The sequence below is a fragment of the Westerdykella ornata genome (genome assembly GCF_010094085.1).
Source record: "Westerdykella ornata strain CBS 379.55 unplaced genomic scaffold EI97scaffold_25, whole genome shotgun sequence".
Lineage (NCBI taxonomy): Eukaryota > Fungi > Ascomycota > Dothideomycetes > Pleosporales > Sporormiaceae > Westerdykella > Westerdykella ornata.
Window position 1 is genome coordinate 167,242 of NW_022986875.1, and position 21,749 is coordinate 188,990.

General features: G+C 54.7%; 10 protein-coding genes across 10 annotated transcripts; 5 read left to right on the forward strand and 5 right to left on the reverse strand.

Moving 5' to 3' along the window:
- Positions 1-582: 582 nt before the first annotated feature.
- EI97DRAFT_383005 (uncharacterized protein) lies at positions 583-2,492 on the forward strand (the record flags this gene model as incomplete). Its single annotated transcript, XM_033795883.1, has 3 exons — positions 583-1,281; positions 1,331-1,513; positions 1,566-2,492. The coding sequence occupies 3 exons, from the start codon at positions 583-585 to the stop codon at positions 2,490-2,492; spliced, it is 1,809 nt and encodes a 602-aa protein (XP_033651218.1).
- A 173-nt stretch (positions 2,493-2,665) lies between these two features.
- On the reverse strand, positions 2,666-3,409 carry EI97DRAFT_435848 (CS-domain-containing protein). The gene is made up of 2 exons (XM_033798961.1): positions 3,120-3,409; positions 2,666-3,065 (listed from the first exon to the last, which is right to left on the reverse strand). Exons 1-2 carry the CDS (start codon positions 3,342-3,344, stop codon positions 2,718-2,720), a joined length of 573 nt encoding a protein of 190 aa, XP_033651219.1. The 5' UTR covers positions 3,345-3,409; the 3' UTR covers positions 2,666-2,717.
- A 108-nt stretch (positions 3,410-3,517) lies between these two features.
- EI97DRAFT_435849 (ANTH-domain-containing protein) lies at positions 3,518-6,082 on the forward strand. Its single transcript, XM_033798962.1, has 4 exons — positions 3,518-3,812; positions 3,895-4,135; positions 4,195-4,497; positions 4,547-6,082. Exons 1-4 carry the CDS (start codon positions 3,765-3,767, stop codon positions 5,890-5,892), a joined length of 1,938 nt encoding a protein of 645 aa, XP_033651220.1. The 5' UTR covers positions 3,518-3,764; the 3' UTR covers positions 5,893-6,082.
- A 490-nt stretch (positions 6,083-6,572) lies between these two features.
- EI97DRAFT_149472 (uncharacterized protein) lies at positions 6,573-8,558 on the forward strand. The gene is made up of 5 exons (XM_033793256.1): positions 6,573-6,584; positions 6,658-6,994; positions 7,049-7,123; positions 7,178-8,203; positions 8,256-8,558. Exons 2-5 carry the CDS (start codon positions 6,767-6,769, stop codon positions 8,517-8,519), a joined length of 1,593 nt encoding a protein of 530 aa, XP_033651221.1. The 5' UTR covers positions 6,573-6,584; positions 6,658-6,766; the 3' UTR covers positions 8,520-8,558.
- Positions 8,559-9,463: 905 nt separating this feature from the next.
- EI97DRAFT_403793 (uncharacterized protein) lies at positions 9,464-12,826 on the forward strand. Its single transcript, XM_033796515.1, has 3 exons — positions 9,464-10,535; positions 10,601-11,074; positions 11,125-12,826. Exons 1-3 carry the CDS (start codon positions 9,782-9,784, stop codon positions 12,450-12,452), a joined length of 2,556 nt encoding a protein of 851 aa, XP_033651222.1. The 5' UTR covers positions 9,464-9,781; the 3' UTR covers positions 12,453-12,826.
- Positions 12,827-13,423: 597 nt separating this feature from the next.
- Positions 13,424-15,178, reverse strand: EI97DRAFT_149501 (uncharacterized protein). The gene is made up of 2 exons (XM_033793257.1): positions 14,989-15,178; positions 13,424-14,932 (listed from the first exon to the last, which is right to left on the reverse strand). Exons 1-2 carry the CDS (start codon positions 15,091-15,093, stop codon positions 13,697-13,699), a joined length of 1,341 nt encoding a protein of 446 aa, XP_033651223.1. The 5' UTR covers positions 15,094-15,178; the 3' UTR covers positions 13,424-13,696.
- Positions 15,179-16,144: 966 nt separating this feature from the next.
- Positions 16,145-17,275, reverse strand: EI97DRAFT_435854 (methyltransferase type 11). The gene has a single exon (XM_033798963.1). It carries the CDS (start codon positions 17,047-17,049, stop codon positions 16,360-16,362), a length of 690 nt encoding a protein of 229 aa, XP_033651224.1. The 5' UTR covers positions 17,050-17,275; the 3' UTR covers positions 16,145-16,359.
- EI97DRAFT_435855 (uncharacterized protein) lies at positions 17,122-17,579 on the reverse strand. The gene has a single exon (XM_033798964.1). The coding sequence runs from the start codon at positions 17,572-17,574 to the stop codon at positions 17,329-17,331; it is 246 nt and encodes an 81-aa protein (XP_033651225.1). The 5' UTR covers positions 17,575-17,579; the 3' UTR covers positions 17,122-17,328.
- A 93-nt stretch (positions 17,580-17,672) lies between these two features.
- On the reverse strand, positions 17,673-19,735 carry EI97DRAFT_435857 (uncharacterized protein). The gene is made up of 3 exons (XM_033798965.1): positions 19,463-19,735; positions 19,247-19,413; positions 17,673-19,191 (listed from the first exon to the last, which is right to left on the reverse strand). Exons 1-3 carry the CDS (start codon positions 19,498-19,500, stop codon positions 18,026-18,028), a joined length of 1,371 nt encoding a protein of 456 aa, XP_033651226.1. The 5' UTR covers positions 19,501-19,735; the 3' UTR covers positions 17,673-18,025.
- A 15-nt stretch (positions 19,736-19,750) lies between these two features.
- Positions 19,751-21,240, forward strand: EI97DRAFT_435858 (uncharacterized protein). The gene has a single exon (XM_033798966.1). It carries the CDS (start codon positions 20,112-20,114, stop codon positions 20,841-20,843), a length of 732 nt encoding a protein of 243 aa, XP_033651227.1. The 5' UTR covers positions 19,751-20,111; the 3' UTR covers positions 20,844-21,240.
- The last annotated feature ends 509 nt before the right edge of the window (positions 21,241-21,749 follow it).

The window sequence follows — 21,749 nt, forward strand, 5'->3', positions numbered from 1 at the left end:
GTTGATTAGCAAAGTTAAAAGAGGAGAGAGGTGTAGGGGTGTGGAGCTGGGTATACTCACGTTGTTTAAACTGGAAGGATGAAGAAGAGAAGAAAAGCTGTCCGTTGTGGCCGACGATTTCTAGTCTAGACGGGCGCTTGGGCCCAGGGGAGTTAGTCAGCGTCTTGGCGGGATATGGCTCACTGCGAAGAGAATGTTGCTCTAGTTCATACACCTTTTTTATTCGATTTGTTACCGAATAAAGTGATATGAGGTTGCCGCTGGAACAATGATCACCAGTAGGGCGCTGCGACGCAGTATTCGCCGTGATTCCGGTGTGCGGGCCAGTTATGCGGAAATATCGCGATTTGTCCAGCGAACGCGACATCACGAGGTCACATCTCGGTCTATAAATTCGATAAGATGTTTGAGTACGACGAGGATATGCAGACAGCCGGAATTGAACGAGGCGACCAGGAAAGCGTTGGATAATTTCAAATCCACAAGTATTTATGTCCTTCTCTTCAATTGCCCATCTATCGTGCTTACATGTGCATAGTTCGTGATGGCTTCGGATCCATGACACAGTTAAGCCCAGGCATGATGCAACCGAAAGCAGAGATATCATTATCCGGGTACTTGGGAACACGAAGAGTGGTTTCCAAGAAGCTTGCGTTTGCTCTTCTAAGAAGTCATGACCAAAGGATTTGCATCCAAATAGTTTCCTACCTTGGGAAAGAGGATGCGAAGGATCCAAAGAGAGTGCAGACGCATGAGACCTTGTGTTCGTTGAAAGATTGGACTCCCGTTGTTGTGAAAGGAAGATTGAAAACACGATCCGAACCCTCCAAGGAGAATACCGCGATGGGGATACCCTTGGCGAATGACGTCGAGCTGGACCTAGATTCAATCGAAATCCTCAATGATGTACCAAAAGATCTTCTTCTGAAAGAAGGCACTGTCTTTTCTCCAGAACAGAGACATCTCCAACTCCGCACCGACGCAGAGCTACGACAAAACCTCCTATTCCGCCACAAGGTCACCCAGAAAGCCAGGGAACTGCTAACCTCGGATATGCAATTGACGGAGATAGAGACACCTATCTTGTTTAAGTCGACACCGGAAGGCGCTCGTGAATTCCTGGTCCCGACACGGACCAAGGGGTTCGCCTATGCGCTTCCGCAGAGTCCGCAGCAGTACAAGCAGATTCTGATGGCTTCAGGATTTTCGGGGTACTTCCAGTTTGCTCGATGCTTCAGGGACGAGGATTTGAGGGCTGATAGGCAGCCTGAATTCACCCAGGTAAGGTGGAATCTATGGTGAACGCAGGATATTTGTTAATGATCTGTAGCTCGATATGGAAATGGGATTTGCTGGGGAGGAAGATATTATTAGCACAATCGAAAAGCTCCTGAAGGAGTTATGGAAGCAGTGCCTGTCGGAGCAGGTTGTCACTCCTTTCCAGAGGATGACTTATGCTGAGGCAATGGCATCGTATGGCTCTGATAAACCAGATATGCGTCTTGGAATGGAGGTGAGTTCACTTAATGCATTCCTATGATATGTCACGCTGATTGTTAACCTAGATCCACAACATTACGGAAAAGCTGCCTCAAGACCTAATCAGCAAAATCAGTGACCTCAAGTCACCAGCCGTTGATGCTTTCCGAATAACAGTTTCCGATGACCCCAAAGTCACAAGAAAATTCATTACCGACTTCCTGGACAGCCCCGAAGGACAACCGTTCCTCGTCAATCCAGCTGGACAGCCTGGCGTCTTCGTTGCAGACGCATCACAACCCATGCAAGGCCTCGGTGCCCTAGGTTATGAGTTCGTCATGGACATTCCCGATGCCCTGGCCCTCGACAACGGCGACCTTCTTATCATCCAAGCCCGCAAGAATGAGCCCTTCTCCGGCGGTTCCACTCCACTGGGAAACCTCCGTTTAGCAATACACAAGGCCGCCGTAGCCCAGGGTCTCGTTCCCAAACCCACCGGCTTCCACTTCGTCTGGATTACTGACTTCCCTCTGTTCACACCCTCCAATGACACCGACCCCGGTCAGGGCGGTTCCGCTGGCTTTTCTTCCACCCACCACCCCTTTACTGCTCCTAAAACCGCACAAGATGTGGATCTTCTCCTCACCGCCCCGGAAAACGTCACCGCCGCACATTACGATATTGTAGTGAACGGTGTTGAACTCGGAGGCGGTAGCCGACGTATCCACAACGCCGACGTGCAAGAATTCATCCTGCGCGACGTGCTAAAGATGAATGCCCAGCGGCTGGAAGATTTCAGGCATCTGCTGGATGTGTTGAAGTCGGGGTGTCCGCCGCATGCGGGGATTGCACTTGGTTGGGACAGATTGGTGGCGGTGATGTTGGGAAAGGAGTCGGTAAGGGAGGTGATTGCTTTTCCGAAGAGTGGGAAGGGGGAGGATATGTTGGTGAAGTCACCGAACCGGGTGACGAAAGAGCAGTGGGACACTTATCATTTGCAGTTGAAGGGATAATGGGGAATGAGTCGGTGAGTGCCGTCTTCTCATTGTATATGATGTAAGATGATATTGTGCAAAGGTGTGTACCGTATATATCCTGTAAGAGTAGTTGGGACGAGGATGGGGTACTGATACACCGGAATCATAGACACCCAAGATGGGTTTGTACAGTAGATTATAGATAGATCAGGTGGGCTCGGTCATCCTTTCAGGAATTCATTGTATTGTTGGCACGATCTTTTATCCCATCTTCACATTAGAGAAGTCCATCTCCGGATGCTGTGCCATGAACTTCTTCAAAATCTCCTCCTTCTTCTGCTCATCACTCGTCGGCTTCCCCAACTCTTTCTGCCTTTGGTCATACATCATCTTTTCCACCATTCCCCTCGTCTCGCCATCCAGATCGCTCAACTTGCTGGTCTCTGGCTCGATCTTCGAAGTGTCGATCTTCGGTGCGGTCGTGATAACATGCGCCCACCACTCCATTTGGTTGACCTTGTCCAGATGCACGCTAACCTCCTTGCCATTCGGCACAGTCTCGAGGGTCCATGTAGACTCGTCGACGTGGATGGGATGTGGGAGTTCGCCCTGCAGATGCAGTCAGAACTGTAACCTCGCCCCATGTGTGCAGGATCAACGCACGTCGATGATGGGTTCTTGGCCCTTGATGGCCACCTTGAGGGCCTTTTTCGAAATCTTGACGTCTAGGTCGCGCGCCTTGTATTTGCCGTCAATGGGAATCGTAACATCCAGGTCCTTGATGGTCTGCGTCCATTTGTAGGGTAGTGCGGCCTGCTCAGCAGCTTCTTTGGCCTTGAGCTCCTCGTCGGCCTTCTTGCGCTCCTCTGGCGTTGGTGAGCCGGGCATTGCGTATTTGTCTCTTTGCGCTCGACAAGTTGTTGTTGAGCAAACGTTTTTCGCGACGTTGACAGGGCACCGAGGACTGAGAGATCGGCGGGCAGGCGTCATCCCGTCCGTGCTGGGCAGCGACCCCCCTGCAAGTGAGAACGACCAACGTGCACCGAGCAGCATCAGATCCGGCTGGGTACAACGCATCCCCACTGCACGCCCTCTCCCCTTGCGAGCCTCTCACAACCTCTCCGCGCGCGCCCAGCTGTACCACCGAGCTATTCTTCTATTCCCCGCTCCGACACCCTCCGCGATGCCTCGATAGCGGTTGCATTCGAGTCCCCGGACCTGAGCAACCACCTCCATCAACCACCGTTCCAACCATTTCAGCATACATCCGCTCCGCCCGTTCCTGGATAGACAACTGTGCCCTATCCCATGGCGAGCTCCTTCGAGAAGTCTGTCAGGGGCGGCACGAAAATCAAGGTCAGACTTTGGCGGCATGGTTTCTTTGAGGATTCGCTGCCCGCATACATGCTACACGTTGGACTGACACAGCGCTCTCCAGCTCGCGGCTCCCAAGTCGAAATACGTCGAACATATTCTTGTCGCTACTCACGCCGGCGAAGCGGGTGTAGCGGAAATCTTCCGAGCGCTCACGAATAGGCTTCGTGATTCGACATGGACTATTGTTTTCAAGAGCTTGATTATCGTACATCTCATGATCCGGGAGGGGGAACCCGACGTCACGCTTAAGTATCTGGCTCAAAACCCCGGAAGGAAGCTGGCAATTAATCACTTCACTGAGGGTATGTTCCGTGTATTTTGGACCAGCGCGAACATTTATACTGACTCCCGCCGCGCCTAGTCCAAACGCAAGGTTACAATATCAAGACGTATTCGGAGTACCTCCTCACGCGTGCAAAGGAGTATGGCAGTACGCGTGTGGACTATGTCAGAGGTGGAGAAGGTCGGCTAAAGAGGCTGAGCATTGATAAGGGCCTGCTGCGGGAGACGGAGAGCGTTCAGAATCAGATTCGGTACCTCTTGAAGTGCGAACCTTTCCATGATGAACCGGAAAACGAGATCACATTGACCGCCTTTCGGTTACTGACTATGGACCTGCTTGTACTGTTCCACGTTATGAACGAGGGTACGATCAACGTTCTTGGTAAGTGCACGCATGAGTTTGTTGATTAGCAGTCTTGACCCCGTTTCAGAGCACTACTTCGAGCTGTCCAAACCGGATGCCGCACGGGCATTAAAGATATATCGGACGTTCGTGAAGCAGACGGAGGCTGTGGTGCAATATCTGAGCGTCGCCCGCCTGCACGAACATTCGACCCGGTTAGAGATTCCAAAAATCAAACACGCGCCCACCAGTTTAGCTGCTTCCTTAGAAGAGTATCTCAATGACAAGGACTTTGAAATCAACCGGAGACAGTACCTCGCTGAAAAGGAAGCAAAGAAGAATGGCGGGAAGAGCACGAATGGAACCGGCAAACCGCTGGTCGAAGCCGACTCGACCTCAGTGAAACCTGCTACTTCAAACCAGACCGCCGCAGCACCTGCGAAGCCAGCCGCCAACGCTCCTCTGATTGACCTGTTCGAGTCTATTGCAGATAATCAACAGGTTATGGGTCAACCGCAGGTGCAACAGTTTTCTCAGCCAACTGGATTTCAACAACCAGGGTTCCAAAATCCAGCCCAACCCGCAGGAATGGCTTTCCCGCAGCAACCACCCCAACAACCGTTCAGTGCATCCTATGGACAAGGTACGAATCCCTTTGCTCAGATGCAGCAGCCACCGCAGCAACCACAGCAACCGCAGCTCCAAACACAGTTCACAGGTGCTGGTTTTGGAGGGTATACAGCTCAACCCTTCAGTCCTCAGAACCCTTCGTTGGCCCCTATACCTCACAATGGGGTTGCAAGTTATAATTCGCCACCTCAGCCCATCCAGGAGCTTGCAGCATACCCATCACAGACGCAACCGATATATGAAATGCCAACGACATCCCAACCACTTCAGCCACAACCAACGTCGACGAACCCATTCCGTCACTCGTTGATGCCTCCCGCTGCGGGAGCGACAGACCCCAAACTGCTCAGCAACCCCACGGGCTCCGCCCCCTCTTTGTCACGATCTCCTACAAACCCCTTTGCTCGACACAACGCTGGGATGCAACAATCCGGCCAGTCACCTATCGGCATGTCCTCCTCACCGTTCTCTCCACTTCCCTCAATCCAGGAACCTCAACCACAAGCCGCTTTTGCGCCACAACAACAGCCGCAACCGCTCCAACCTGCACAGACGGGGACGAATCCATTTGCTCGCAATCACTCTCCACAGCAAGGGGCACCTTCGTCCCAAGGAGGACTCACTGTGCACGCAACAGGAAGTACGAACCCGTTCCGCCAGAGCGCATTCGTAAATCAGCAAACAGGCCAAGGATGGCAGCATGCTGGAAACCAAGGAACCCTTGGTGGGTTGAGCCTAGACCAGGTGCCCACGACGAGCGTGTTTCCCCGGCCAGGACAGCAGACGGGGCAATACATGGGTTAGCACGCGGATTGCTTGAAGCGGGCTTTCCTATATATCAACCCGCAACGGCCGCGCACTCAAGACAGGGCGTTGTCCAGTGTGCAGCATGGAAAGCAGGGGAAGTAATTATGGGTCTGGCAAAAAGGGTGGTCACGTCTATTTACTTGGATGCGGTCAATCATTAGTAGGCTGGCGAGTCGGTCCCGGCGTGGACGGGGCGGCCATAATATGAATATTCTTCCTCCAAACTGCTACGGTGAGATCTATTGGCAGATCCCCCCGTGACCCGCATCGATGAACGACCTGCAGGTGGGCAGTTCACAGAACGAACGACCTGTGCACGGACGGCGGCAAACGCTTGTTCATGTTCCGCCTCCATCTCGGCAGCCTCGCGCCGGCACGGCCATTTTGCGTCTAACCCGTCCGGGCTAGGCTCTTTTCGCTTTTGCTCCATCGAAGTAAATGCTTCTCCCAACCTGCACGCAACCACCACGCAACCACCACCAACTAATTTCCCCCACTCCATTCGACGTGCGCCCATCCGTCCATCTCGCCTCCTCCATCTCCTACATATCTTCATACCTTAATCGCCCTCAAAAAAGCGCCCTCCACCTACTCTTACCACCACCTATCGCCACACCCGTCCCTCTATTTCCCCCGCGCTCGCCTCGTCGCAACTACTTCCATCGCCGCTGCTATCAAACAGTCCCGACGTGAGTCCCCCGCCACCCGCCCACTGCGTCTGCGTCTCTCTCGTGGCTGACGTCTCATTCTGCTTCCGCTCAGGCCCTTTGATTTCGCATCGCTTCCGAGTTCAAACCTGCCGACGCCCCAGGTGCACGAACCATCAGTCTAAACACCTTACCTTCGCCCTAATCACCGCCTTCCGTTCAACATGGCAACCGCCGACTCCACTGCCCCTGTCAATGGCACATATGGAACCTACGAAGTCAACAACCAGGCCGCAGCCAACGCCAACAGCGCCTCCTCATACGGCGCGGTTCAGCAGCAACAGGAACAGATGTCTTCCGGAAACTCCTCTGAGCTCCCTAAGGAGGAGATCGGCTGGTACTTCGTCGAGCAATACTACACCACCCTCAGCAAGAATCCCGAGCGCCTTTACGTAAGTTTCGGAGCCTCGGGTGGGCCGAGCAATTATGGTCGCTGACCGTTCCAGCTTTACTACAACAAGCGTTCGCAATTCGTTTCCGGTACCGAGGAGGAGAAGGCTCCCGTTTGCCACGGTCAGAAGGTATGTGTTTCTCCGCGATTCTCTTGTCCAGTTTGGTGCTTACACATGCAATAGTCGATCAATGATCGCATCAAGGAGCTCGACTTCCATGACACCAAGGTCCGCGTTACCAACGTGGACAGCCAGGGCTCCGACGACAACATCGTCATCCAGGTGATCGGGCAAATCTCGAACAAGGGTGAGCCTCACAAGAGGTTCGTCCAGACCTTTGTCCTCGCTGCCCAGACCCATGGTTACTTCCTTCTCAACGATATCTTCCGCTACCTGGCAGACGAGACGGAGGAGGAAGAAGCCCCGCAGGACCAGCAGGAGCCGATCCCCTCGGGTATTGTCGAGCCGGCCCCGACTGCTGCTGAGCCCACCGAGCCTGTCAAGCATGAAGCCGTTGGTGAGAGTGAGGAAAATTTGGCGAAGGTCGACCAGAAGCTTGAGGAGGTCGCTCACGAGGAGCCTGCTGTCGTTGCTCCTGCACCCGAAGTCAACGGTAGTCCCGCAGCTGAGGTTGCTGAGCCCCCCGTTGCTGCTGCTGAGGAGTCCCCAGCTGTTGCACCCGAGGAGGCTCCCGCCGCCCAAACCGAAGCGCCTGCGAAGGAGGCTGCAGAGCCCGAGAAACCCGCCGAACCAGCTCCCACTCCGGCTCCTGAGGCTCCCAAGCCTGCCGCCGCCGCTACTCCCGCGGCTGCTCCCAAGCCGGCTGTACCACGCACCTGGGCTAGCCTTGCTGCCTCCGCCCACAAGGTAGCCACGCCTGCTGTCCCCGCCCCCACTGCTCAGCCCGGTCAACCGCAGGCGAAGGCTCCGGCACCTGCTGCCAGCCAGGCCCCAGCTGCGCCAGCTGAGAAGCCGGCCCCCGCTCGCGAGCCCTCGCCGTCCACCAGCCAGGGTGAGGCTGCCGGATGGCAATCTGTGACTGGCCACAAGAAGGAGCAGTCCCGTTCACAAGCCCAGCCTCCGGCTGCCGATGGTGAAAACAAGCGAGCTTACATTAAGAACGTCTACAGTCAGGTCGAGGAGGGTCCCTTGAAGGCCGCCCTGTCCAAGTTCGGCGAGATTACTTACCTTGATATCAGCCGCCAGAAGGTGAGTCACGTTCCATATGACACTGCTTTTGGATCTGACTGACTTGTTCCAGAACTGTGCCTTCGTCGACTTCAAGACTTTGGCTGGATTCCAGGCCGCTGTCAGCAACAACCCTCACCGTGTCAATGGCGTCGACCTCACTGTTGAGGAGCGCCGAATGCGCCCTCAAGGCTTCGCTCCCTATTCCCGTGGTGGTTCCCAACGTGGCCGCGGCGGTATGGGTCAACAGGCCCCTCGTGGCAGCTTCAATCCTCGTGGTGGTCGCGGCGGCGCCGGTGGACGTGGTGGACGTCCTCAACCTCAAGAGGTTGCCTAAGTGCCTTGTCGTGTGAAGCCAACTGATTAGGCTTCCCCCCATCCGGTGAATCATGACTGGCCTTGCCTCGGTCACGACTCACGCTTTCAAGTAATCCCATGTACTGTACATCCCTCCTGTCATGTCGGTGTCTCCCAGGTTCCGCATCCGTTCTGTCTCGGCAAAAGTCGTTGGTCTCTGCACTTGCACCTGCACAGGCACCCCATCTCCTTTGCATAGCGGTTTCTCACGTTTGGCATTTCTCTCATGTACCTTATCCACCCTTTCTCTTGTATCTGCTAGGGAAAAGCCCGCTTTTCTTCTTCGCATGTCCATGTTTTGATAACGGTTTCTTCTTTGCTTGTCCATGTGGATGGCCATCTGAGCAGCAGGTGCCTTGGTGGGCGGTTGGGCCTTCGCTGTCAATGGTACCACGGGGTTCGGCTGTGGTGACCGGAGTGTGATTTGTACAAGCCCTGGAGGGTGTTGGCGGAGTCGGCGGTTTCTCTGCATCGAGAGCGTCTCTTCTTAGCGTCATGACTACAGGATGGCTAGAACACGAGGGGCGAACATGAAGTATCTAGGCAGTTCAAAGGAGGGCGGGCAGCTGGCAAGGAGTATGGTCTTCGGGCTTGTCTGGCGCGACGGCGTAGTGACTGTATGATAGGTATGAAAAGCGTACACAATCACTGCAACCTTATAGGGGTGCTCCTCCAGCTTAGGTTCGGTCCCCAGGCACTGTGACGACAGCACAACCAGTGGATGCATCCCCCCTCGGTGTATCACAGCATGTTAGGTCACATGACGACCATATCTCATCATCCCAAGGCTGATTGTATAAAAGTACTTATAAAGGTACTATGTATGATGTGTGCCAGGTAGATGGAGGGGGGCAGTCGTCGCAGTGATTCGTTCATTGTCGCGTGGCCACGCAGCAAGCCGCATCCGCACCTTTGACAACCCTTAGTGTGCAGTACAGCAGAGACCTGGCACGTACATGCGGGCCTGTACCCACCCCCTAAACTCCTTCTCTACTCTCCTCCGGCCTTTTCCTTCACCCTCGTGCTGCTTCCTACCCTCTTCTCTCCTCTTTGGTGGCCATATACAGTAGGACACTAGGCAGGCGGGGTACTCTTAGCGTGGGGGTTGCTCCGCTATTTCCCCAACGTCTATCATCATCGGTCCGCTGCCGCCAGCATACAACACACCCGCGTCCTCGCGGGAGCCACGTCCAACAATAACCTCTTCTCTTGGTCAACTCTTTATGCTCCCTGAGTCTGACCATGAGCTCGCCAGGACGTGTCTCCCGAGCTCTCTCTACATCTCCCACCACCTCGACCCCTCCTAAGTCTCGCAGCGCCCGTGTCGATCAATCACCCGCCCCGCCGCCTTCGAACAATGCCCCCACCACATTTTTCCTCAGGAGTGAGTCGGAAATGGAACATTCGCTGGCGAACTCTGCCGCCGCGGAGTCGAATGGGAGAGAAGGAAATAGTACCTATGGCGTTCAAAGCCTCGAAGACACTCTGAATAGCGCTTTTGGCGTGGGAACAGCAACTTCAGCCAACGGCGGCGATGAAGCGGTTGAACCCCTTCTGAGTATGAAGGGGGGTTCAAGGCGGCGCTCCCACAGTCCACAAATGGCACCAGGAGGCCGGCGAAAGCCCGCTTCCAGATCGCCGCTCACCAGGAACAGAGCGAAGACATCAGACCGCATCATATCGAATCCCATATCACCCTTCAACTCTGGCGCCCGGTCTCCTGTTCCCAACTCAGCCATGCCCAGTACACCTCGGTCTATCTCGGTGCTGTCATTGAAGTTGTCAGACGAAGAGTCAGAATTTCAAGAGTGTGCCAGCCAGGCCATTGCCTCGAGCGAGGAGGACGAGCAGGAGGAGGAGGAAGATACCCAAGTGGAAGACTCCGGCAGCCTCCCACAACTTGTCATGCCGAGCATACAGATGCCTACTCGGAGGCCTTTCACTACGAAGGGCAAAGCAATGGGGAAGTTGAAGATACTGATAGCTGGGGAGGCAGGTAGGCAATCATACCCCTTTGATCCCTTCTAGACCTGGGTGTGTTTGATTACTTACACGTTACAGGGGTGGGAAAGACCTCCCTCATCCGCTCCATTGTCCAGTTATGCGAAGACATCGTGCATGTCGATCCGTTGTCACCGTCGCAGTCCTTTACCTCATCCCCTCCACCCAAAGCGAAGGCCCGCAGGCGAAAGCGCGAAGGCCTCACCACTACCCGCATCACTGAGATACACGCAAGTACCAAAGCGTTGCCGCACTGGTGGACCGATATGGAGGAGAGCGGAAGTACGCGGCGGAAGAGCAAGCGGAAGAGTTCCACTGATTCTGTGCTCGAACGAAATATCACTTTTGTTGATACACCCGGTTACGGACCTGCGGCGTCTAGTGGTGATACCCAGAGCTTGGTGGTGGACTATGTTGAGTCGCTCTTGATCCAAACTGCTTCCGTGGCATCGATGGAAGATAGTGATGTGCTTGGCGTTATCGGGGGCAACGGCGGGGTCCAGGTAGATGTGGTCCTTTATCTCCTTAGCCCAGGTATGTTGCATGTGTTTTTAGTCGCATTCTATGTGCTAACGATGGCACAGTGCATGACATCTCCAAAGATATCGACTACATGCAACGTCTATCTGCACTAACAAACGTCATTCCCATCATTGCAAAATCCGACACTCTGAGTCCTTCGGAAATAGTCGCAATCAAGACTTCAGTTCTTGCTCGGTTGCAGGCGACCACTGTTCGACCGTTCTTCTTCGGCAAACCCATAGAAGATGCATTACTAGCCGTTCAGGGCCTTCCCATTGTTGCCGCCGAATCCACCTCAGAGCCGTCAGCCTCGCTTGGAGTTTCAGAATACCCCTTCAACTTCCCAACCTACCCCTACGCCATATCTACGAATTCCGGACAGAATATGGAGACCATGGAAGCGTCACTCCTCATGTCACCCGACTACGTGCAGCCTCTGCTTCCGTCAGAACTCGCGACTCTGGTAGATCAGGTGTTCGATCCAGACTCCATCGCGTGGTTAAGGCACTCAGCTGCGAGGAAATTCCTGTCTTGGAGACGGAGAGCAAGTCTGGTAGAAGACCGCTCCCCTTTAAGAGGCATTCAACAACTACCATCCCATCCTCGCACACCCTCTGCCTCCTCTGTTGGGCTCACAGCAGCTTCTCAGGGTAAGTATCATCGTTCCTGTGCGACGAATAGCCACAATAACGACCTGCCAATCTCAGGAGCCTCCTCGCTTTTCTCCAGCACCTCCCCTTCCGGCGTCCTCGTTCCGCGCAGCAACTCGTCCTTCTTCTCAAATTACCCTTCAAATCTCCCTTCCAACATGGCTTCCCCGCTCCTCTCGCACTCTCAACCTGAGTACGGCGAGAACACGATTCCGGATCTGCAACTTTCCCGCTTCACAACATTTGCGCAAGGCCAGCAGCATCTCGCGGAAGTGCGCCTCGCGAAATGGGCCACGGATTTGCAGCGCAGTCTGCGGCATGAGCGCGAGAGGTTTGAGCAGTTGCAAAGGACGGAGCGGGCAAGATGGCTGCTTGAGAAAGTGGGGGAGGAAGTTCGGGAGGGGAATATCGTTCCCATGACTTGTTCTTCTCCTATAACAGGCGGCAGCGATGGACAATGGGCAAACTGGGCGGTTGTCAAGGCCGCGGACCGCGACAGTCAGGAGTCGATCAGCAAGTCCGGATGGCATGCTGGTCGCCAATCGCTGGATTCGAGGGATCCGCTTGGGTTGTGTCGTTTAGGCGATGAGGTCAGGAGGACAGGGACAGTGCTGGTTAAGATTTTGGGAGGTGTGAGCGTCCTGGGCGTCCTTGTTGTGGCGGCTGTGCGGGTGAGTGGGGTTGAGGGGTGGTTGGTTCCTGATGGGGGCGTTTGGGCTTGGTTGAAGGGGGTGGAGTAGGATGCGGGAGGAAGGTTGGGTTTTTCAGATGGGATGGATCGGGAAGGTTACGATATGGTCATGATTTATGAATGGGACTATCATTGGGACGGGGTTTGTTTCATACGAGGGAAGGCGGATGTTGGGGGGTTCTCGTCCTCGGCTTTCATGATGAAGGCGGTGGTTCTTCCGGGGTGGGTATACCCACCCCTTACTTACGTCTCAGGGCCTGTTCAGAGTTGGATTGTGGCGATTTTCTTTTGTGGGTATCTATTGGGATATAGGAGTGAGGTTAAGGATTTTCGGTCGCGGTGCAGGTATCGGTGTGGGTGGGTATATACGGCATATATCACTACTCTAGGCTTAATGGCATGGTTTTCTCTTCTCTTCTCCTCAATCTCTTGCCCTGCCACTGTGATTTGATATCTGTAGGAAATGATGTCCATTACTTATTCATGTATGTGCCCAGCCAAAGAAGGTATGTATATGTATGTACTCCATGGACCCCCCAAACGCATCGTCTCCTCCAAACTCAATCCCCGCGCACCCGGGGTATCTACACCCACAAATCCATTTTTGATTCTTTCGAAGAGCTTCGCCCGGATGGGCCACAACCAAGCTTGCCACGCTATTATATTCTTTCCTAGCGATATACCAAGCACTATTACCGTTCGGTCATGTAACGTACTGATTCCCAATCAGATCCACATTTTTGAGTGATCCGCGCTCTCTTGGGCGAGGGTTCTACGCATATCCCCACGACATTCAAATTCGACGTAAATCCGTCTCCACTTTGCATCTCCCCTCAATTCTCTTCTCTTCTCCCTAGATGAAGATACACAACTCGGAAGCGACGATCGAGACTGCCAAATTCCTAGCTGTCGCGGTGTTCACCTAGAGTGCGGTTGGAGAACAATGGACCGTCGAGGAGCGTGCAACGAGAGCGACTTCACTTCTCCATTTTAAGAAGTGGTGGTGGTGGGTTGTCCGCGGCAAGATATCCGACGAAATGGAAAGCCTCCGAAAGAATCAACGCAGATATCCACTGGTGGGCGGGAGTAGCGCGGCGGCCAAGTACGTATAAACATGATGAACGTTCTGAACATAAGCGCCGTGTCGTCGTGATTCCTTCTCTCCTCTGGCTCCAGGATAAATAGGGTGTATATGGGCTTTCAAATCTTCCGATCCATGAGAACTTCGATCCTGGGAAATGTCTTTAAGATCCTCCATCCACAGAAATTATGTGACCGTCCTCATCATTATCCTCATCTCGGCGATGCACTCCGCCCCTCGCTTGCACCCTCCGGCGTCACCTGAATACTCGGCACCCGCTCCACACTCTGCATCCCCAACCCGGGCGCCCTCGTCTCCACCGGAGATTCATAATTCGGCGGGTTCTCATACGCGGGTGCCTCCTCCCTCGGAATCTCTATACTTGGGTTCACCAACGCCGGCGTCCCTACTCTGCTCACAGACCGGGACTGGCTCCTCGATCTCGAGCGCGGCCGCGAATTGGAAACAACTTCGAAGTCGTCGTCGGGGCTGGAAGAGGACCTACGAATGCCCGCTGGCGCAGCTGCGGGTTCGGGATATTCGAATTCGCTCGAGGCGCGGGACGTTACGATCGAGCCAGCGGAAGGTCCACGATAATGCGTGTGCAGTGTATTTCCCCTGGTGCTGTGGCCGGAGATGCTGGCCGCGGAGTCGAGAAGTCCAGTCCGCACGTCGCTTCTATCACTGGCGTTGGAGCTTGCTCGCACTCTTGTTCCGTCATGGCGTGCGAGACCCAGGTCGCCGTATTGCACGCTGCTTACACGGCGTTCCCGTTGCGGAGCGAGTGCTTGGTGGAAGGCAATGAGTTCCTGACTGCGGCTGAATTCTGCTGCTTCGTCGGCGCGTCGGCGGAGCTCCGCTAGAGCCTGAATGTCCCCTCGTGCGCGGGCCGCGCGCCGAGCTTCTCGGCGAGCTTCACGCTCTGCGGCCTCCTGGCGGCGGGCCAGTCGAATTTGGTAGAGCGATTCCATCTCCTCCTCGCGGCGTGCTTCTTCTTCCTCTGGAGCTTCGGGGAACTCGACGACGGTATCGATGCCGCCTCTTTCGCCTTCGCGGGCGATGATGCGCTCATTCTCGCGCGCAGAGGGCGAGTATGCTGGCAGCGTCATGACGCTCCTAATCGAGGTATTCCGATCTATGCCAACTGTTCCGCCAGCCATGACTGCGCGCTCCGGGTCCTGCAGTGAAACGCTCTCGCCTCCGCTGCTCATCTGACGGCCATGCCCCCGGTCGAGCTCATCTCCTTGCTGCAGTGTGGTAGAGTAGTCGTTGCGACGGGGTCGACGCTTTCCTGGGAGCAGGTTCCGCCAGCTGAAGAGCGAGGGGAGCTTTTCGTTCTTACTTCGAGAAGATGAATGCCCTTGGCGGCGGAGGTGGCGGACACAGCGGTAGCGGATGAAGTATGCTATAATGAGAACGAGGATGATTGCGAGGATGGCAATGGCGACCTGCGGGCAAATATTAGTATGGTGTCCTTGCCATTGGTTCGGATTGCAGAAGGTACCAGGTAGAATTGCGTTCCCTTGCGATCTTTGCTCTGGCCCTTGTTGTCACCGTCCCCATCTCTTCTTTCCAGGCCCAACGACAAGTGTGCAAGAGGTATCCTCATAGTTCCTCTGTTCACTGCCTTGTACCCGCAGCAGGAGATGTTGATACCTGCTTTTCGCTTGTAACCATGAAGCGTCCGTCACGGCGGGGCGTGCGTCGCAATCCGCCTTCCTCTACCAGTATTTCTCCTAAGCAAGGCAAATTGTTCCCGAGAGGTCCACCAGATTGTATTCAAGCGGCCGGAGTCTCTGTCGTCGTTGAAGTCGTTCGCCGCTGGCAATCGATCTCGCACGGTGCTAAATCGTCCCGTCTTATTCGCAATCGCCAATCAGTAATCGTCACTATTCCAATAGCCCGGCACGGCAAACCAAGTAAATACAATAATAATGCAATAATGATGAACCTATTAGATACAGCAAACAAGGCGAATGTCGAAAAATTATGGAGCACACGCAGCGGAGGATTGAGAAGTGAAGACGGCGGAGGAAGTGAGCTGTCGACCTGAGGCGATGGATGCTTCCAAGATAGTACCGCCTTGGCGAGACGCTAGACAGGCCCGTCTTAGTGTCCGTGATTCGCGTCCCACGGCCCCACCCAACACAGCCGCACATCACCGATCTCGAATGGTGGATGGGAGAGTGTGGCTGTGCGCCGTAAGGGTGTAAGCAATTGCAGGTTTATCACTGTAATTTGAGATTCATAAGGAAGCTGTTGAATGTATCTCGGAATTTGCGGATTTGCATCTCTGGCCCTCACCAGATTTGAGACAGAAAAAGGAAGAAGTGGTGATGCTATTTTTGGTACGGTACCAGTGCAAGATGGTTAGCGCCAGCTCCCCACGATATCGCGCCTGCATGCGTGTTTGCTCCATGAATTTGAATTCTCTTGGATAGTTTCAAGACGAGAACGATCTCCGGACGTTGAGTCAGTGTTGTTATGGGAGGAGCATGACAGCGCAGGTAAATATGTGTGAAACGATGGCTTTTAGACAAGTCGAGCTCTCCTCTGGTAGACTTCTGAGACACGGGTGTTGAAGTGAATCCTCGTCATCTAACATATCCCAGCAGTGCTTGGACAGGCTGTATCGAGCGGGTGTGGGACGTGCAATGTGCTTCTAGCCAACCTCTCGATTAGCTAAGCATATTAGGGAGCCGACCACGCCCCAGTGGCAGTTGGCTGCTTCTTTAGCAACAGGCAGACTGCTACGGAGCAAAATGTGCGAAATCCATAATTCCAAATACTAAGGCCTCTTTCAGGTATATTGGCGTCAACCGTCACTAGGGTCATTTGTTGCCATATCTGCGTGTGTGCAGCAAACTCAGACACTTCAATCCGCCTTCCCCGGCTTCTCCCCCTCTCTACCCTCCCCTCCCTCCTTCCTCGCCAACACCCACAGAAACTTGACCCCAAAATCCGGATCCCCCTCCTCCAACTCCCCATCCCCGGCCTCCAGCACCTCCATCTCCACCTCCTCAAACCCAGCCGCCCTCACCATCTCCCCACTCCCCTCGACATCATAACTGCTCCAAAACATGCCATGCCCCAGAAACTCCCCGTGGATCTCCTCCTCGTCCATGGTCGCTAGATTAAAGGCAAACGCGCCACCGGGTTTGAGCCACGAGTAGAGTTTAGTCAACATGGCTTTCTGCTCAACGCGCGGGAGATGGAAGACGGCGAAGTAGCTGACGACGCCGTCGAAGGTTTCGGGCGGGAAGGATAAGGCGAGCATGTCCCCCGGGATGAAGGTCGCTTCGGGACATCGCTCCTTCGCCATTTCGATCTGCCGCTCCGAGATATCGTTTGCGGTCACCTTTGCGCCCCGATCTAGCAGCATTCGCGTGATGGGGATGCCGGCGCCGCAGCCGAGCTCGAGGATGTGCGGGGATGAGGGTGCATTGTCCAGGACTTTGTTGGTGTAGCGTTCGCGAGGGGAGGATTGCCCTTGTACCCACTCGAGATACCATTGGGCGATTTGGTTGTAGGTTTGGCGGACAATTTCCTTGGGGTTCTCGGACATGTTGGAGGAGGGGTTTTTAGGGGGAAGGCGTGGGGTGCAGAGAAACTGCTCAGCAGCCTTCTGGTTCGGATTGTCGACAAGTGATGAGAATTCGACAGAAGTAAATGCTTTTCATGAATGAAAAGATCGAATAAACAGAAACTTGAGAGAGAAGGCACTGTCTATAGGCGCATGGAGCTCCCTGAATTTGACAAAGGTTAAGGGCGTAGTTAGAAAAACAAGGGCGGTCCTTACTATCTATGTAGATATTTGAATGTTTTGCTTACTGCTTTGTCAGCACTATCCCGTAGGAGTTATTACCCCAAGATGGTCTATCTGTCCCAGAAATGTGGATGTGGGAGTATAATAAACTGATGCTTGTTGAGCGGGGATAATTCCCAGAGGTCCTGAACAGGGATTTGGTCGTCGACTTAATCTCTGGGACCACGAAATGGCATTCGTATTCGCAGAAGTGGAGCCTGTCGAAAAGGTATGAGCCTGCATATAAGAAGGGCCGCCGGGAATCTTGATATCATTATACCTCATGTGCGGCACAGGTAGACTAGAAGGGAGCTGGCACGGGAAGAACGTAGGTGTCAGCCCTGGAGCCAAGGTGGAGTGCCGCCCCACCAACCTTGAGAGATGGGATCCTACGGCCATTCTTATAGTAGGTACGTACCTAGATGTTTACATATAGACCACACATTCAAGCTGCTCAGGTGCGATCTAACACATCGCATCTTGTTGAGTCGGAAGTTAACACTCCATCGTGCTCCTAAAGCGAAAGAACGAAATGCATCTGCCCGTAGACGGGGAGGCAATGCGCTGCTTAACAACCTCAATCATAACCTCATATACTCCTGCAAATGCCGCCGTCATCAAGCCATCATAAATCAAAACTCCCTCGCTAACCTAATCAGTAACTCAAGCATTCCCATCCAAACTTTCAAAAATGCGTTCCTTCCCAATGGTCACACACACCTCCTAGTTATCCCACCTAAAACTTCTTATCCAACTTCTTCAACAACTTGCCCACCCCTTTCTCCACCTTCTCCGCCCTCCGCCCGATATTCGAATTCCTCGGCTTCTCTGGTGCCTCGTTGCCCGCTTCCACGCTCGCCTCCTGCTCCGTCGGCCGATACACCTGCTGGTGCGTTGCGTACGGGTCCGTGCCTGGGACTTGCTGCGTCGTGCTACCGTACTGGTACTGTGCGTAGCCTCCTGGAGGCGGGGAGGCGAGCGGTTGGTACTGTTGCGGGGGGAAGCCTGGGGAAGGGAGGGGCGTGTGGTGTGCGGCTGAAGGGCCAAAGCTGGGGGATTGGAGGGGTTGGGCGTGCCCGGGGTTTGCGGCTGCGTAGTTTGCGTATTGTTGGGTTGGTGGAGGTGCGGTGGGAGGGGGAGCGAAGGCAGGCGGGCTTTGAGGTGGCGGTGGGAGAGACACGGAGATCGAGGTTGGAGCGCGTTGAATGCCTGGAGTGGGGGGACCGGAGAAGGTTTGAGCACGCGAGAGCGGTCCGGGAATGTAGGGACCGGAGGTAGGTTGCGGGGTGAAGGAGGCTTGGAGGGGGTTTTGGTACTGCTGGCCCTGTTGATCATGGTGGGCGGCCGCATTGAGACCCGTACCGTCAGCTGCGTCAGGGGGAGGCGGCGTCTTCTCCCGAGGTGCGATGGGCTCAGGGGCGGCTGGTGCTGCTGGATTGTATGGAATGGGTGTGAAGGTTGATGCAGGTGGACTCGTGCTCGGAGCCGGTGCAGGTGCAGGAGGAGGCCCAGGGAAGGAATTGCTCTGACTAGGGCTGGGAGTGGACTGTGAGATGGCTGCTTTCTCCAACTTAGCCACGACCGGATTCATCACATCCGTCTTGTGTTCGATTGCAGCATGCGGGTTCGCTACGATTTGCAGCTGGTGCGGTTGGGCCACCCTCTTCAACGAATCAAGAAACAGGCCCGCGTCGTCTGGGGTCCAGAAATACAGGTCCACAGTATGTATGCGATACATGTACTTGCCGTCTCCGCGGGGGTCAGGCGAGGGGAGATGCCACTGGGACATGTCCTGCTGGGGGCTGGGAGCCGCGCTCCCTCCTCGACTGCGGAACGCATCGACCGTGAGGGAAAAGAGGCATGGGTGCTTATAGGACTGTTCTATCTTGACGGTATCCAGTGCTGGGTGGAGGTCGCGGTCAGTGATTGTTGGAGCGATGTAGCGGCCACGACTTACAGCCAGCAAAGGCGTCCTGGTCCGGAGTTCCAGCATGATTTGCAATCTCGATCCTCCCACTCTGCTGGATGGGATTGTGGTATAGATACACGTAGCTGGACTTGTCGAAGCGGTGGTGCGGGGGCTTTTGGGTGGGTGGGCTGAAGTAGTAGTGGACGTCTGCAAAACTGGAAGTTGTTAGAATATGTCTGATATGAGTAAGAGAGGAGGACTTACAGGGTCAGGAGAGACACTTCTCCTTGCACAGGCGGCATACTGTCTGTCAAGAAGCAGCCCTTCACCAGAACCTTTGTTTCTCTCGTAAACAAGCGATGACCCCCACACACACGCTTCAGCTCTCACGAACGGAAACAACCTTGGAAGAAGTTGAAGCAGAGAGGAGTATTGGGACTATGGAAATGCCATTGAATCAAACCCAGAATATAAAAGCAGCAGCCCACCAGCTTATATAAATAACCCCCAACCCTCCAGACGTTCTATTTCCGTCGCTCAATAGCCGCCGTGGTCAGAGTCAGGTCATTTTTGGCGCCGGCAACTCATGATTTGGGATGGCCATGCCAAGGATAACAAGGATCCTTGATTGGGGATGGCGCGCTTCGGGAGTCCGCAATGGCCAGCGTCTCTCCATCGCCGAAATTTTGGAGAACGCATCGCGTGGAGGAGAGGAGGTTTCATTGCCAGCGCCCATTGCCACCAACTACTGGGTCCATCGCAATTCCGGAGACGAATCCAGCTCCGACGACATCTTCACTTCCCAATCGCACGCTCGTTTTCCGCGCAGGCCCCTCGCGGGCAAAAACCTCCAACCCTCCGCTCCTTCACCAACCTCACGCCGTTCCCATCCACGCTCCTCCCAACAGCAACCATGTCCCTCGTCAACCTCGCCCACGTCTGCTCCCACCTGCAAAACGCCTCCAAAGCCCGACTAGCCGTCACCTCGATCCCCGTGTCCAAACTGCACGTGAAGCTCATGCTGGGCCTGCAGCGCGAAGGCTTCCTCTCCAGCCTCACATTGGGCGGTCCCACGCCGCCGAAACCGTTTCTCCTGCAGGCGCAACCCTCGCCCGAGCATCTGGACAACATGGCCGACCTGCTACGGGAGCAGCCGTGGTTAGCGTACCCCGTGGCGGATAGGAAACAGCCGCGCGCAGTCCGGGCGCTGCTGCAAATGCAAACGACGACGAACGGCGGAGCCGATGAAGCAGCCGGCGAACCGGGAGCCGAAAGCACCACCACCAAGATTTCCGCTTCACAACTCCCCTCGATAAATACCTCGTCCCCGCTCACCCGCCCCGGCGACGCCTCCGAAGTCCACGTGCCCCTCAACCCCGCGAAACGCCGCCTCTGGCTCGGCCTCAAGTACTACCAAAACGAGCCCGTCCTCAAGCACATGAAACTCGTGAGCAAACCGACGCGCAGGATATGGCTGACGAGCGAGGATCTGGGCAAGATTACGCGGACGAGGGAGAGCGCGTTCGTGAAAGGGTTGACGCATCCCGGCGAGTGCATGTTTGTGACGACGGATCGGGGGATTCTGGAGGCGAGGGAGTGTGTGGAGAGAAGGATCGGTGGGATGGCGCTTTGTCGGGTTTGGTAAAAGAAGGATTGGGAGGGGTGTGTGGGATGAGAAAGGATGTACTGTATTTTCTCGCGGTTGCGGATCCTTGTATGACCATTCGTTGGGGGATTGAAGAAGGATATAGGGCGTTCGATCCGCAAGCATATTGTGGGAATAGATGGATCGCACGTGTTGTTGTGCGCGAATTGTATGCATATAGAGGCACGAGTCTCATGTACCAGTACCAATGCAAAGAAATTAGCCCAATTCAACTCTGTGCTCCCACATACTCTGTGCTCCCTCATCTTTGCCGTATGTGCAAACCCCAGTCAAGACTCGAGTTCGCACTTCCCGCTATGTTCCTTCGCCATAGATCCTTTCATATGTGACTCATACAAATCGTAACCTTTCTTTCTAGACCGTCTACCGGCTACTACACCCACCCAGCTCTCTCCTCCGGCCAGTCTCTCCCATGACCATACGCTTTCCGGTGCAAATATGGCTCCTTCTCCCTCTCCCCCTGCCGTTGTTGTGGCTGGTGCGGTTCCTCAAACCCCTTGTGCAATTCCTTAGGTCTTCGCTGCGGACTCCTCATCGGTATGATAGGGGGCTCCAAATCACCGTCCCAATCCCTTAACTCGTAGTCGGCTTGCGTGAGCCCGAAGGAACCATCCGTGCCTATCCCCTTGCCGACATCCAGTCCCCGCCTCGCAATCTCAAATTCGTCACTCTTCACCTTCTCATTCCAAATCCTGCGATCCACGAGTCGATACTCCCCACCACTGGCGATAGAATACGCATCCATTTCCCCCTCCATCGTCATCGCCATAGACGATACCTGCATCCGCTCAATCTTCCTCCCAAGCCTTCTAATATCCGCATCAAACTCCTCAACCCATTGCTGCTGCTGCTGCGCAAACGAACTCCCCTCCCCTTCCAGCTCCA